The 15,860-nt window shown below is 48.1% G+C and overlaps 1 protein-coding gene across 1 annotated transcript; it reads right to left on the bottom strand.

Annotated features, from left to right (window-relative positions):
- Positions 1 to 10,905: 10,905 nt before the first annotated feature.
- Positions 10,906 to 12,671, bottom strand: LOC123155702 (uncharacterized). The gene is made up of 4 exons (XM_044573854.1): positions 12,353 to 12,671; positions 12,071 to 12,251; positions 11,552 to 11,836; positions 10,906 to 11,422 (listed from the first exon to the last, which is right to left on the bottom strand). The coding sequence occupies exons 1-4, from the start codon at positions 12,634 to 12,636 to the stop codon at positions 11,156 to 11,158; spliced, it is 1,017 nt and encodes a 338-aa protein (XP_044429789.1). The 5' UTR covers positions 12,637 to 12,671; the 3' UTR covers positions 10,906 to 11,155.
- Positions 12,672 to 15,860: the final 3,189 nt, after the last annotated feature.

Genomic DNA, 15,860 nt, shown 5'->3' with positions numbered 1-15,860 from the left:
CGTGCATGATTTTCTCGAAGTGGCTGAGGCAAACAAGCAGAATGGTTTTATGTGTTGTCCATGCCCTGTATGTGGGAATACGAAGTCTTACTCTGACCGGAAAATCCTCCACACCCACCTGCTTTACAAGGGTTTCATGCCACACTATAATGTTTGGACGAGGCACGGAGAAATAGGGGTTATGATGGAAGATGGCGAAGAAGAAGAGTACGATGACAACTATGTGCCCCCTGAATACGGTGATGCTCTGAAGATCAAGAGGAACCAGACGATGTGCACGATGATGCTGCAACGGGCGAAGCTGCTGAAGATCAAGAGGAACCAGACGATGTGCCCGATGATGATGATCTCCGCCGGGTCATTGTCGATGCAAGGACGCAATGCGAAAGTCAAAAGGAGAAGCTGAAGTTCGATCGCATGCTAGAGGACCACAAAAAAGGGTTGTACCCCAATTGCGAAGATGGCAACACAAAGCTGGGTACCGTACTGGAATTGCTGCAGTGGAAGGCAGAGAATGCTGTGACTGACAAAGGATTTGAGAAGCTACTTAAAATATTGAAGAAGAAGCTTCCAAAGGATAACGAATTGCCCGACAGTACATACGCAGCAAAGAAGGTCGTATGCCCTCTAGGATTGGAGGTGCAGAAGATACATGCATGCCCTAATGACTGCATCCTCTACCGCGGTGCGTACAAGGATCTGAACGCATGCCCGGTATGCGGTGCATTACTGTATAAGATCAGACGAGATGACCCTGGTGATATTGACGGCGAGCCCCTCAGGAAGAGGGTTCCTGCGAAGGTGATGTGGTATGCTCCTATAATACCACGGTTGAAACGTTTGTTCAGAAACGGAGAGCATGCCAAGTTGATGCGATGGCACAGTGAGGACCGTAAGAAAGACGGGAAGTTGAGAGCACCCGCTGACGGGTCGCAGTGGAGAAAAATCGAGAGAAAGTACTGGGATGAGTTTGCAAGTGAGCCAAGGAACGTATGGTTTGCTTTAAGCGCGGATGGCATTAATCCTTTCGGGGAGCAGAGTAGCAATCACAGCACCTGGCCCGTCACTCTATGTATGTATAACCTTCTTCCTTGGATGTGCATGAAGCGGAAGTTCATTATGATGCTAGTTCTCATCCAAGGCCCTAAGCAACCCGGCAATGACATTGATGTGTACCTAAGGCCATTAGTTGAAGAACTTTTAGAGCTGTGGAATGGAAACGGTGTACGTACGTGGGATGAGCACAAACAGGAGCAATTTAACCTAAAGGCGTTGCTGTTCGTGACCATCAACAATTGGCCCGCTCTCAGTAACCTTTCAGGACAGACAAACAAGGGATACCACGCATGCACACGCTGTTTACTTGACACCGATAGTATATACCTGGCAAGCTGCAGGAAGAATGTGTACCTGGGCCATCGTCGATTTCTTCCGACCAACCATCAATGTCGAAAGAAAGGCAAGCATTTCAAAGGCGAGGCAGATCACCGGAAGAAGCCCGCCATGCGTACCGGTGATCACGTACTTGCTATGGTCAATGATTTACACATAATCTTTGGAAAGGGTCCCGGCGGACTAGCTGTTCCGAGTGACGCTGGGGGACACGCACCCATGTGGAAGAAGAAATCTATATTTTGGGACCTACCCTACTGGAAAGACCTAGAGGTCCGCTCTTCGATCAACGTGATGCACGTGACGAAGAACCTTTGCGTGAACCTGCTAGGCTTCTTGGGCGTGTATGGGAAGACAAAAGATACAGCTGAGGCACGGGAGGACCTGCAACGTTTGCACGAAAAAGACGGCATGCCTCCAAAGCAGTATGAAGGTCCTGCCAGCTATGCTCTTACCAAAGAAGAGAAGGAAATCTTCTTTGAATGCCTGCTTAGTATGAAGGTCCCGACTGGCTTCTCGTCGAATATAAAAGGAATAATAAATATGGCAGAGAAAAAGTTTCAGAACCTAAAGTCTCATGACTGCCACGTGATTATGACGCAACTGCTTCCGGTTGCATTGAGGGGGCTTCTACCGGAAAACGTCCGATTAGCCATTGTGAAGCTATGTGCATTCCTCAATGCAATATCTCAGAAGGTGATCGATCCAGAAATCATACCAAGGCTAAGGAGTGATGTGGTGCAATGTCTTGTCAGTTTCGAGCTGGTGTTCCCACCATCCTTCTTCAATATCATGACGCACGTCCTAGTTCATCTAGTTGACGAGATTGTCATTCTGGGCCCCGTATTTCTACACAATATGTACCCCTTTGAGAGGTTCATGGGAGTCCTAAAGAAATATGTCCGTAACCGCGCTAGGCCAGAAGGAAGCATCTCCATGGGCCATCAAACAGAGGATGTCATCGGGTTTTGTGTTGACTTCATTCCTGGCCTTAAGAAGATAGGTCTCCCTAAATCGCGGTATGAGGGGAGACTGACTGGAAAAGGCACGCTTGGAAGGGACTCAATAATATGCAGGGACGGATATTCTTGGTCTCAAGCACACTACACAGTTCTACAGAACTCTACCTTGGTGACCCCGTATGTCGATGAACACAAGAACAGTCTGCGCTCCAAACACCCGGAGCAGTGCGACGACTGGATTACATGTGAACACATCAGGACTTTCAGCAGTTGGTTGGAAGCACGTATCAGAGGTGACAACATTGTTTGTGATGAGCTGTACTTGTTATCCAGGGGACCATCTTTGACTGTATTGATTTGGAAAGGATACGAGATAAATGGGAATACATTTTACACGATTGACCAAGATCAAAAGAGCACCAACCAAAACAGCGGTGTCCGCTTTGATGCAACAACCGAGAGGGGAAAAGACACATATTATGGTTACATAGTGGACATATGGGAACTTGACTACGGACATGATTTTAAGGTCCCTTTGTTTAAGTGCAAATGGGTCAATGTGTAAGGAGGTGGGGTACAGGTAGACCCATAGTACGGAATGACAACAGTGGATCTGAAAAATCTTGGGTACACTGACGAACCGTTCGTCCTAGCCAATGATGTGGCACAGGTTATCTATGTGAAGGACATGTCTACCAGACCGAGAAAGAGAAAAGATAAGGAAGCGAATACATCATACGATGAGCCAAAGCGCCACATAGTTCTTTCAGGAAAAAGGGACATCGTGGGAGTGGAGGACAAGACAGACATGTCTGAAGATTATGAAAAGTTTCATGAAATTCCTCCCTTTAAAGTCAAGGCTGACCCCAGCATCCTGATAAACGATGAAGATTATCCATGGTTACGGCGCAATAAGCAAATGACACAAGCGAAGAAAAAGTGAAGACTTTCTCCCGCAACTATTATGATGATACCATGCCAACTTTGTAACTGACGAGTATGATACCATTGTCCGTTTTGTACATGCACATGCTATGTGTGGGTCAATTTATGATACCATGCCAACTTTCAACTTTTTCAGAGTTCATTTGAAATGCTTTAATGTCTTATGGTTCGGCCCTCGTAATAATTAAAAATAGCAACAATAAGTATTTTGTTGTAAGTAGAAACAAAATAAAATAAATAAAGCAAGAAAGAAAACAAAAAAACAAAAAAAGTGGAAAGTTTATAATTTTCTTAAAACTAAAAGCAAAAAAGCAAAAGAAAATAAATAATGCACAAAACAAAACAAAAAAACTGGAAAAAAAATAAAAATAGCCACAATAAGTAAAGAAAACAAAAAAAACAAAAAAAATGCCCCCCACTGGGGCCCCACGGCCTGAATACGACTTGAAACCCTACTATGGGCCAGGATTCAGGCCCGCAGTAGGCCCAGAAGGCCCATCAGGCAAAGCAGTCGCAAGTAGGCCCATAAGCCTGCAGTAGAGAGGAGCTCGAGAGGGGTGCGGCAGTGGGGCTTATAAACCACTGCGCGCCCCTCTCAACTAGCGAGGTGGGACTAAACTTTGGCCCCGATGCGGGCAGCACAGGGGCCTTTGGTCCCGGTTGGTGGCTCCAACCGGGACTAAAGGGGGGGCATTGGTCCCGGTTGGTGCCACCAACCGGGACTAAAGGCCGCAGCTTCCCGCCCTTTGGGCTGCCGAAAAAGAGGCCTTTGGTCCCGGTTGGTGGCAACAACCGGGACTAAAGGGTGCATTAGTCCCGGTTTTTGCCACCAACCGGGACCAATGCTCCTTGTATATAAGTAGCACTTCGCTGTTTTGCAGAGTTCATCGCCACCAGTTGCCCCCCGACGACGCCGAGCACATCGACGCCGGCCAGGCTGCCCCGACGACGCCCGCCGCCCCCGCCGTCGCCGTCGCCGTCGCCCGCGCCCGTCGTCGTCGCCGGCCTCCCCGAGCCCCCGCCGGCCTCCCCGAGCCCACGCCGTCCTCCCCGAGCCCGCGCCCGCCGTCGTCGCTGCCAGGCTGCCCCGTCGCCGTCGCTCGCCCCCGCGCGCCGCGCCCCGAGCCCCTGCCCCGTCGCCGTGGCCCGCCCCCGCGCGCCGCCACCGCTGTGAGCCGTCGCGCCGCACCGGCTCTGTTTTTTTTTCATTTTTATTAGTTTAATTTTTTTGTTCAATGTATATATATGTGCATGTATGTGGCTATATATATATGCGGCTCTGTTTTTTTTCATTTTTATTAGTTTAATTTTTTTGTTCATATATATATATATAATGTATATGTGTATGTATGTGGCTATGTGTATATGTAATGTTCAAAAATTGTTCAGAGCATGTTTTTGTTCATATATGTATTTATTATTCATATGTGTATTTATTGTTCATGTTTTTTTCTATTCATAGATTTTTTGTATCTATTGGCTCTTCGTCGCTCTGTATTTATTGTATCTATTGGTGATATTAATTATTGTATAATATGCAAATGTTTGTATATTCATTTGAACATTTTTTTAAAAACAAGCAATACTAAAAGAATGAGAGGAAAAAGGAAAATAAGAAGAGGAAGAAAGGAGAAAAAGAGGAGAGGAAGAAGAGGAGAAATAAATAAGAAGAGGAAAAAAGAAGAAAAAGAAGAGGAGAAGAAGAAAGGAATAGAGGAGAAAGAAGAAATTCTATTTTTTTCTTCTTTCTCTATTCCTTTCTTCTTCTCCTCTTTTTTTCTTCTTCTTCTTCCTTCTTCCTTTTTCTCTTTTCTTCCTTTTCCTTAATTATTTTCCTTTCTCGAGGGAGAAGAAGAAAAAGAAGAGGAGAAGAAGATATAACCCCCTCTAGATAACTTCGACATGAGGGGCGGTCGATATATATATATACCCCCTCTCGACCGTGATAACTTATACAACTGCAGCACCCCCCTTGGCCCTCTCGCTCGACCAAAACTCTCGAGGACACCCAAACCCTAGAGAGAAAACGATGTTGTGGTCTCCTACCCCCTCCCGCCGCGCCCCTACCCGACAAATTAACTCTCTCGAGGCCACCCAAATTTATCAAGTTAAAAGAGCGTTATCGTCGAGGCCACCCCAAACCCTTGAAGCGTTGTGTCGAGGCCACTAACATGATTTCTTATTGTGATTAGCTAGCTAGTTCTATGTTTGACACTAATATATATATATATATATATATCCATCTGTACCATGTTTGAATAATAATTGACATGTTGTAAATATTTGCAGAAACTATGGAGCACTCCCGAGACGAAGAAACAGAAGCGATGTTGGGGGACATAATCGCAAATGGATCAAGTGATGATGTTGCGTCATTTCTCCTCGACACCGTTGATCAGCTAGATGAAGAAGAGGGCTATGTTTATGATGGTGGCTTCGACCCATTAATGCCGGTACAAGAGGAGGACTATGTTCATGATGGCTCCGGTGACACAATGGAGGTACAAGACGAAGGAGACCGTGCTGACTGCTCCGGTCACCGAACCGAGTCCGGCCAGGTATATATATATTAGTTAAGCCCGTGCTGACTAGTTAATTGATGCATCCATTGTTTTGGTATATGTACACATATTAATTACTGTCGTCTTTCTTCCTTATAATTTCTAGCCCTCCGGATCGAGCACAACTTCGGTAAGGAGACGAGGCCCGAAGAAAAAGTTGAGCTCGGATGAAAAGTTTGAGATCATAGAAATCGCGCCCGACGGCGAACCGATTGAACCCATCCGGACAAGGAAGGCATTTTCTGCTCAGTGCGGGGTTCTTGTTAGGGACAGGATCCCGATCAGCATCCAGCAATGGTATAAGCCTGCTAAGGATGAAGACGCTGAGGTGTCTTATGTCAATGATATGCAGAAAGAAGATCTTTGGACTGAGCTGAAGGCAAATTTCACCCTACCGCCAGAGGAGGATCCAGAGAAGACAGTTAAAGAGCAATTAATCAAGTCTTGTGCTCTTAAGAAGATGGCAGGCCTAATGAGGAGGTGGAGGAAAGAGCTGAACCAGTTTGTCAAGGAAAAAAAGACACCAGAATTCATCGGCAAATATGAGAAGATCAAAGATCACTGGCCCGCATTTGTGGCCCACAAGACATCGGAAAAGAGTAAGAAGATGTCGGAGACAAACAAGAAAAATGCTGCGAAGAAGAAGCTTCACCATCGCACGGGGTCAGGTGGCTACCTCAAAGCCCGGCCTAAGTGGTCCAAGGCTGAGCATGATCTGCTTGAAAAAGGGATCGAACCAGAGACAATGCGCTGGCCAGACCGTTGCCGGACTTGGTTCTTCGGGGCTGGCGGAACCTTGGACCCTGTAACAGGGAAGTGTCAGTGGACGGACGAGCAACTGCAAATACCAGTCAAGAACCTTCGACACTATATCGATGCAGCGCAGCGAGGGACGTTCCTTCCAAACAGGGAGAAGGACGAGCTCACAATGGCCCTTGGGAATCCCGAGCACCCTGGACGGACACGAGGCACGCCAGGCTCCATTCCGTGGAAGGTTGGTTTTCCGGACGCAGGGGGTTACAAAACCCACGAGAGGAGGAAGAAACTGGAGCAGGACCAAATGCAGGCGCTGCTTGGAAGGGTAATGGGGCTAGAGGATCGAGAAGAGGAACGAGAAGCAGCAGATCGCAACAAACGACATGCCGAAGCTTCCCCCGAAGCTACCCCGCCATCTCAGCGGAGAAGCAGCGTGGCTTCCACCGAGCTGCTTCAGCCGGAGCATGTCTTGACGGCTCCTGCCAGCTATCCCGTGGATGGTATCACGGAGTCTCAAAATTGCCACATGATGGCGCGATGGATGAATTTGAAGGTCAAGGCGGCTGTTGGCCAAGTTTATCCTAGTGGACCCGGCACAACTTATCACTGCCAGCCGATTCCAAAAGGATATGCTAAGGTGATGGTGGATGAAATAACGGAGGGATTTGAGGACCTCGTGCTTGACCACCCTACCGGTGAAGGGGAGACTAGGCTGGGTTCTGCTCTGAAGACTCCATGCCTATGGAAGAAGGAGCTCATCAACCTTCTGAACTGGACGCCTCCGCCTCCTCCTCCAGCTCCGGCGAGTCAGGGCACTCCGCCTCCTCCACCGCCTCCTCCTCCGGCGAGTGACGATCAGGGCACGCGTGGCGGCACTCCGCCTCCTTCTCCGGCGCATGGCGGCACTCCGCCTCCTTCTCCGCCTGCGCCGGCGCTCCCGAGCAGCCAGCAGCATCCTCCTTCTCCGCCTCGCCAGCAAGGGCGGAAGAGACCCGCCGCCGCCCCGGCTGCTCCGGCGCGTCGTACTCCTTCTCCTCCGCCTCGTAAGCAAGCACGAAAGAAGACAGACGCCGCAGCCGCTCCGTCTGCTCCGGCGTCTAGCAGCACAACCAGAGGCGGGAGGCAATACAAATACGGTCCATCATCTCTCAAGCCTCTAGAGAAGTTACCGTACGAGAGGTCCGAGGAGGAAAACGATACGATTGTGCAGGCCCACGTGAAGGAGTTCTTTGAAGGGGTGAAAGCAAAGAGACATCCACCTCCGGAGGAGAAGGTAGATCCGGTGAAAGCAAAGCGCACTATCGATGCCCTGAGGAAACCACCAAAGTCTCCGCCGAGAACCAACTATGAGCGCATTACTGAACAGACATATCTCCAAGCCCAGCGGTCGGGAACTACTGTCAGTGCTAAAAGGTCAAAACAACGAGCAAAGGGGAAAAAATTGCCCAGCTCGGCGAACAAGCACAGCAATCGTGCCCCCCGCTCAATGTGTCTAATGCTCCGGGGACGGTGGCCGGTTATGGCAATCTTGACGATTACCTGCCTGACGATGCACTTCCTGATTTCTTGAAGGTGGACGGACACAGATACGAGTACGGGAAGCCTCTCGTCAAAGATGAAAAATCTCTGACAACAATGATGCGAAGATTCCATAATTGGTACATGGAAACCTGCAGAGAGTCTGATGGTAAGAATGCTTTGTATCTGCATATTAAAGAGGAGCACGATCTCGTTGCAAATGATCTGTTGACTGTTCCATTTGAGGAGTTCTTCGAGTTCTTCAATCAAAAGGCCCTCGATAAATTAATGGTCTTTTGCTACTGCCTGTAAGTACTATTTCTGTCATTAAGTCTCTATATATAGCTCGGCTCTTTCATTGCATGCATGTATTTATAATTAATTATCCTCAATATATTATGCAGATTGAAGATCGTCGAGTGCAAAAAACAAGAAATTTATGATATTGGGTTCATTAACACAAATATCATAGATGTATTTCTGGTTAAAAAGAACGTCAAAGAGGCCGAGGACAACTTGCTACGATCGTTGATAAAAAATCAAAACAAAGATACCATACTCTTTCCTTACAACGGCCCGTGAGTGTTACTGTCGTGTGCATATTCGGTTTCCCTTATTACTCAAGCGAGGTTATAGTAATGTAATTGATGAGTTATGCATGCGTGCGCAGGTACCACTATATTCTTCTGGAGATTAAGCTTGAGCGTGGACTAGTAACCGTCTTAGACTCGAGACGGAAAGATCCCAAAACCTATGCGGACATGACTGAAATGCTCAGCAAGTAAGTTCAATCGATCATAATTATCGCACCATATCGGTAACTTTTTGTTCATTTCCTGATATCTCAAGTAATAATAATTATTTTCTTTGTCTTGCAGGGTTTGGAAACAGTTCACCGCAGAAGCTCCGGGACTGCCGAAGGAGCTGCGATATACATACCCGAAAGTAAGTACTACTGGCTAGCTAGTTGCGCGCATCTCCGGCCCGTTGATTCTATATATAGCTATATATACTTTCATCAATGCCATTTATAATGCTTCATTATCAGTTTGATTGACCTCTATTTCTCGTAAAGTGCTTGTGGCAGGAGGAAGGGAATGATTTCTGTGGATACTACGTGTGCGAGTTCATCCACACCGCGACTTTGAAAAACAAGCGGGGCTACTCTCAAAGACAATATGAAGTGCGTAAGCAATAATATTCACAATTTCATTTTATTACACCATCATTTCTGTTGAGTTTTATTCATATATATGTATTAATTAACCCCCTTCTTCAAATTAGACGTGGCAGATGCGGAATGAACTCCTAGAACCAGATCGCATGAAAGCAATTCAAGAGGAATTGGCGGGATTCTTTCTTGACCACGTCATCAGTAAAACCGGAGAATACCATGTGGAAATTGATTTCAAATGCTAGCTAGGGGTTTGTAATTATAAGAGATCTTATACATATTGTACATGTATGTAGCCAGTAGCGTCGGATACATGATACGAAAACTTGTTGTTCGACCAACCTCTCGGAGAAGGAGAGGTCGATCGATCACTTCTCTCGGTATGCATGACGAACTTCTGTACTGAATGGTTCTCTCGATCACTTATGTATATATAGTACGTAGCGTCCAAGCACGGACATAAGAGAGGACACTTCTCTCTATTAATTAGCTAGCTAACACAATATATGAAACACCTAATTAAATTAACCCCCCAAAACCCCCAACCTCCCCTCCTTTCAAAAAAAAACACAAAAACCCCAGCAACTGGAATGCTGACGCGTGAATGCATTTTGGTCCCGGTTGGTGCCACCAACCGGGACCAAAGGCCCCCTGACTGGGGTGGACGCACAGGGCCACGTGGAGGCGCATTGGTCCCGGTTCTGGATTGAACCGGGACTAATGGGTGGAGGTATTAGTAACGATCCATTAGTCCCGGTTCATGAACCGGGACTAAAGGCCCTCACGAACCGGGACTAATGGGTGGTTTTCTACTAGTGGCAATCGCCACTGGTGATTTTCACCCATGGCTAACCTAGGCCCGGACTATTGGTGGTAGGTGCGTGGAAGAGCCCACCACTGATAAAGTTATTCTAGTGGCGGTCGAACATTTCCACACGCCACTATTATCAGGCCAGATTAGCAGTGGTGGGTTTCTGAGCCTACCTGCCACTGATTTGACCCCACCTATTAGCAGTTTCCTAGTAGTGGTGCGGCTAGGCGAGTGCTATAACCATGCCACATGGCATTGAGCTCCCAGCCACCACCTCACATGTCTTGCAAATATGCAATGGAGCGATGAACACTAACCGCTGCCACTTCCATTTTATGTTTCGTTTTTATGTGTGCTAGTTGGATGTCTGATCAATTTGACCAACGCGTGTCCTCACCAAATGCATTATATATCTTGCCTTTGGGCTAATAAACGTTGTCTACAATGTTAGACCAGAAGTTTGACAATGCAACTCACGACGTATTGATCGGATGCACGTACATAAAGAGTACAATGTGGGCCTCAACCTCAACTATACAAAGACTTGGAGGTGGGCCAGGATATACACATATACATGCAACACATATATTCAACATACAAATTATTTATCAGATATGACTAAGTATTTGATAAAAATAAAGTTATGACTAAGCACACCATGTTACTGAAATTTTTGCCTGTCATGTGACATGTCAAGGATGAGATCGCATCAACAAGGTGATAGTTCGGTTGCAAGAAACTAGAAGGACCTTGAAGCGATTAACCATAAATAAGCATGTCCTCGATGGGATCTTATCAGGTCTTCTCTTCTTTTATTCTGAAGATTCTAGCCTTACATGCCACGGAGCTGGCGAGCTTTATGAAGAAAAAAAGGTACAGGAACCATAAATTACTTGTGGCATGGGGTAGGCAGATCTTTACCATCTTAAATATAAGTGTAAAATAAAACTAATAAAGCAACGCTGGCTTAGGGAGAACCCTAACCGTCTTATTGCTACAGTCGAAAATTGTAGCTGCACCAAGTAAAACATGCTTGCTAAGCAGAATTGTCGAGCGTGTAGATACCAATTGAATTGATGGCGTAACCCGTATATCCCCCAAAGAAGCTCACAATTCTGTTGTTCTGAGGCACAGAAAAGCTGAAAGGGGTGCCTATCGCAGGAGTTCCGAAAGGTCCATGAGTGTTGCCGAGGTTGGTGACCAGCTTAAGGGAATACATAGCAATATTGTTTGATCTGGATTCATGGCCGTATGTTCCTGACAGCCCTGTCAGAAACTCCGTTGGGCCGAGCTGAAATGTTTGCTGCCAAATGGACAAAACCAAACCATAAGTGATGCTATAATTTTGGAATCTCAATGAACAAGGACAAGAAGAAGACCAAACATATTATTGATCAAATGGATGAGGAAACGAATAGTGAACCAAACTCACATTGTCAACTTTGTTGCCACGAAGAACGCTATTACCAAAAAGTTCGCTGGTGTGTTCCTGGCCATCTTGGCCGGTATAAGTGAAAGTAAGTCTATTAACAGCATAATGACGGAAGACTGTCATACTCTTTAGGCGTACAGACATGTTTGGGTTGAACTGGTAAAGTTTTTCACCAGTTCCGCCCCATGGTCCATATTTTATGGGAGTGGGGGCAGGACGCGGCTGAACAGGAGGCTGAATCGGCTGGCATGGGGCAGGAGGCTGCGGAGTGGGTGAAGGCTGCCCCTGTATATGAATGCAAGTAGTGAAACATTGTCAGCAATATTTCTCTCCTTCGAGAAATGTACATCCAACTTGCTCGTAAGTGTAGAAATAAAAGAAGAAACAAAAACAATTGTTCGATTTGGAATACCGGTAGAGAGGCTTGTGTGATCCGATAGGATTTGCAAAATGTATACGTATGTGAAATCTAAAGTTTTGACTGTGGAAAACCTATACAAAATTGAATATAACGCTCACCTTCCTGTGGCAGAATGCATCGATAGTAAGCTCTAATACATCTCCATCAGCTACTTTTTGATGTATTTTTCTATGGATGACACCACGCGCCATAGCGAAGTCACCTGTCCCACCAACAATAGCCCATTCACCTTGTTCCTCAGTGGTTGTCCCCATCACAGAAAGCGTGGATCCTTTGAACCTATGTGATTCACAAATATATCATATGCTTCTACAAAGAGAATGTGATAGTAGGAGAAAGAACATGTTAGCACATTACAGGACAAAACACACACAAGTTACCTGTCAAGCTCGAACACTATGATGAATAAATTGCACCAGTCAGCAGCGTTCATACGCATGCCTTTTGCATGAGCGACTAGCTTTGCATCCGAGGCCGCACCATCATATATCGCCCAGTTGTTGATGGTTGTGAGACCAAGGTCAGTACTACCAAATCCATCTATCACTACATACTGGTTTTTCTTATCCCCAGAAATGAACCTGTGCAAATACAAGCTTTGGAAGTCAAGCTTAGTGTTTTCCACCAGTGCGCCCGAATGACTAGTGACCTTGAAATTGGCCATGGGGGTGTGAGAGAACAGCTGGGGATACCTATCGAGTGTAGAGCTTTTCTTTTGGCTTGTGTGACTTGAAGAGGCCTATTTATAGCATCCATAGAGCGCTGCCAAGCCTTGCTTCAAATTAGTCTCACACAAGTCTTCACGTTTAGTCCCAGCTTGCTGATTGGCTATCTCTCCGACCACTCATCTGTTTTTAATACATAATAACGACTTTTCTATCATCAAAATGATCTCGAGATCTGCAACAACACACGAGTACTGTTGGCGGGAGTAACTTATACTAGTGTCATGCATATGACACTAGTGTAAGTTACTATCTTCATAGTACAAAGCAACATAGTACTAGTGTCATAGATGGGTTCATTTATTAGCTTGTAGACTTGTCCTTTCTCGGGAAACGCTATGTTACAGTAACATATTATGTTACTCTAAACATCTCTCTCCTCATTAACTACATGCCATATAAGCAAAAAAATAATTGGAGTGCGCTATGTTACTATACCTAAGTTAGGGGGTGTTTGTTTCCAGGGACTTTTTTGTGTAGGGACTAGAAAAAGTCCATCTTAGAGACTTTTTTACCAAACGGGAGGGACTTTTTAGGGACTAAACTAGGCATTTGGGTCTAAATGAAGAAGAGAGTCTTTTTTGGAACTTTTTGGGACTTTTCCAACAATGTCCCTCCATGCATTCATTGGCCCACCCCCCTATGGTGTTGTTTGATTGTTATTTTTCTATATACTAGGGGCAACATGGTCATTTAATAACCTCTAGGAAGGGACTAGGGACTTTTTAGTCTCTGAAAACAAACAGGGAGGGACTTTTTAGGGACTAGGAACTTTTTAGTTGGGACTAGAAAAAGTCTTAGGACTTATGAACCAAACAGGACCTTAGTCCCACTATGACTAGCATGCTGGATATAGCTAATACATCATGCCAAACTGCCAAAGAGAACATGGGTACAGCTATTGCACGTACGTGACATGAATGCAAGAGCACATGAGTGCTGCTTGTCCTTGAACACTTCTGTTAAAAGTATTCACCATCAAGTCTACGCCTTGCTGAGGACCATATAGTGCGATGGCTTGATTCTGTGGTGGGTAATTGGTCTTAAGAAGGTCATCTTTGGTTAGCACCTTCTTGATGTACCAAGGCTACCCCCAGAGCCGTTCATTCTTGAACTCCATGGGAGTCGAGCAGCATGACCGAGAGGAAAAGAAACGATTGTTCCTTCTTAGGGCGGTGAGTTAAGTTGAGAAAATGATCCAATTTTAAATCACGCTATCTCCACACTAAGTCTTCGCAAGCCTATCAATCGCCTAACCATGGAATATTATTCAGTTTTGAACAAAAGGTAGATAGATCTCATTAGTCCCCCACGTTGTTCACCCTGGTGAATTTTTTTGTTTTAAAAAGGAGGATTACCCTGGCCTCTGCATTTGAACGATGCATACTACCATTTTATTAATTATTCACAAAAATTTATAAAATAGTACATCACGTAGTCTGAAGCCACCATCTTAGAGCATCTCCAGCCGTGCCCCCAACACGGCGTCCCCAGGCGATTTTTTCGTGCCGGCGCCGAAAAAAGGGGCTAGTCGCGCCCCCAAGAGCCCGTTTTTCGCCGGTTTGGTCCGAAGTTAGTGCCGGCGGACCTAGGCCAAACCCGGCGCGCTGAGGGGCACCTGGGGGCGCCAGGGCGAGTGGTTTTGGTGCGAAAGGGCCGCGGGCCCGCCGAGTCAGCGAGACGCCGCTTCGTCGCCCTCATCGCCTCGGTTCCCACGGGAATCAATGCCAAGGCTGCCGCGCCAGTCAGCCTCCATTGATGCCTCACGGGCGGCGCAGTGAAGACGCCGCCGACGCACGTCCAGCCCGCTCCCGCCACGCGTCGTCCCGCATGCCGCCTCCCCGCCGCCCCACTTCGGCTATAAAAGGCACCCAGTCCCCGCCGGTGAGCGCCACAACCTCCCCCTCTCCCTCTCGCAAAAGCCATCTCCCCACCGACGAGCAAAGCAAACATGGCCGAGAGGTTCCCAGGTGATGGCGCAGCGGCGAACGGCTTCGGCCGCCGACACCTCCAAGAGCCGGAGGCGCGCCTCGTCTACGAGGCTGAGTACCCGGCGCCTCCTGACATGCGCGTGCCGGGGGCGTGGAGATTGAGCGCCGGTGGCGTCCCTGTGCCACCGGTGCCCGAAGGGGCGGCCCGGCGGGCAGAGATCGCCTGCATCAGCTCGTCCCCGACGGAGGAGCAGCGGAACCAGCCAAGGTACGCGCCCGACAACGAAACGCTGTGCACGATGTACTTCCAGCGCCGCCGCGAGGAGCAGACCGCCTCCGTCAACTGCGTCATTCCCCGCGGCCGCCTCAACGCCGAAGGACGGCGCGAGTGGTGGGGCGTCCCGGCCGCACCCTCGAGACCGTCCTTGACCACATCGAGACTGGCAACGTGCCGCGACTGGAGTACCCGACGCAGCCGTCCTTCTCTCACCGCCGCAGCAGTTCCTGGATGCCGCGGCGAATGGAGCCGGGGTCGTCCTCGTCGTCGGGCTCCGGCTTGCCGGCCCTTCACCCCGTCAAGCCTGAGCCGGAGGGGACACCGCTCGGGCGTCGCACTCGCAGCGGCGCCCTTGTAATCAACGAGGGCGCCGCACCACCTGCCCCGGCACCGGCGAGGCGCTCCCTACGCCTGGTCCGGCCGAAGCCCGAGCCAGGGTTGCTCCTCGTGAAGCCGGAGCACGTCGACATGGTGGCCCCCGACAACGAGTTCACCCTCAAATGGGCGAAAGAGGACTACGTCCGCGAGCAGGTGCGCCGCCAGCGCCGGGCGTACCTAGAGCACCAGGCCCGTCGCTGCGCCGAGGCCCGTCACCTTGCCGAGGAGGGTGGCGTTATCGTCATCGACAGCGACGAGGAGGGTGAGGCCGTGCCGTCAAGCGCCACGCCACGTGTCGCCGACCCGGGCCTGCAGCAGGGACGTCGCAGGCGAGGTGCGCGACGATGACGACTACGACGACGACGGCGGCGGTGAATATACCCGCTTCTACAGGCTTCTCGGCATGTAGACGACGGCGGCGGTGATGGCGGCGGCTAGGATTTTTAGTTTGTTTTTTAAGTTAGGCGTAGTTCTTGGATGTTCCTAAGTTTTGTACAAATTTCAATGAAGTATGGCCGAGTTCTTGCAAAAATCGCCGAGTTTGCAAAATTTTGAAACAAACTTCGCCGAACCCGCG

Source organism: Triticum aestivum, chromosome 7B (assembly GCF_018294505.1).
Source record: "Triticum aestivum cultivar Chinese Spring chromosome 7B, IWGSC CS RefSeq v2.1, whole genome shotgun sequence".
NCBI classification, from domain to species: Eukaryota; Viridiplantae; Streptophyta; class Magnoliopsida; order Poales; family Poaceae; genus Triticum; species Triticum aestivum.
This window is presented reverse-complemented; position numbering and strand designations above follow the sequence as displayed.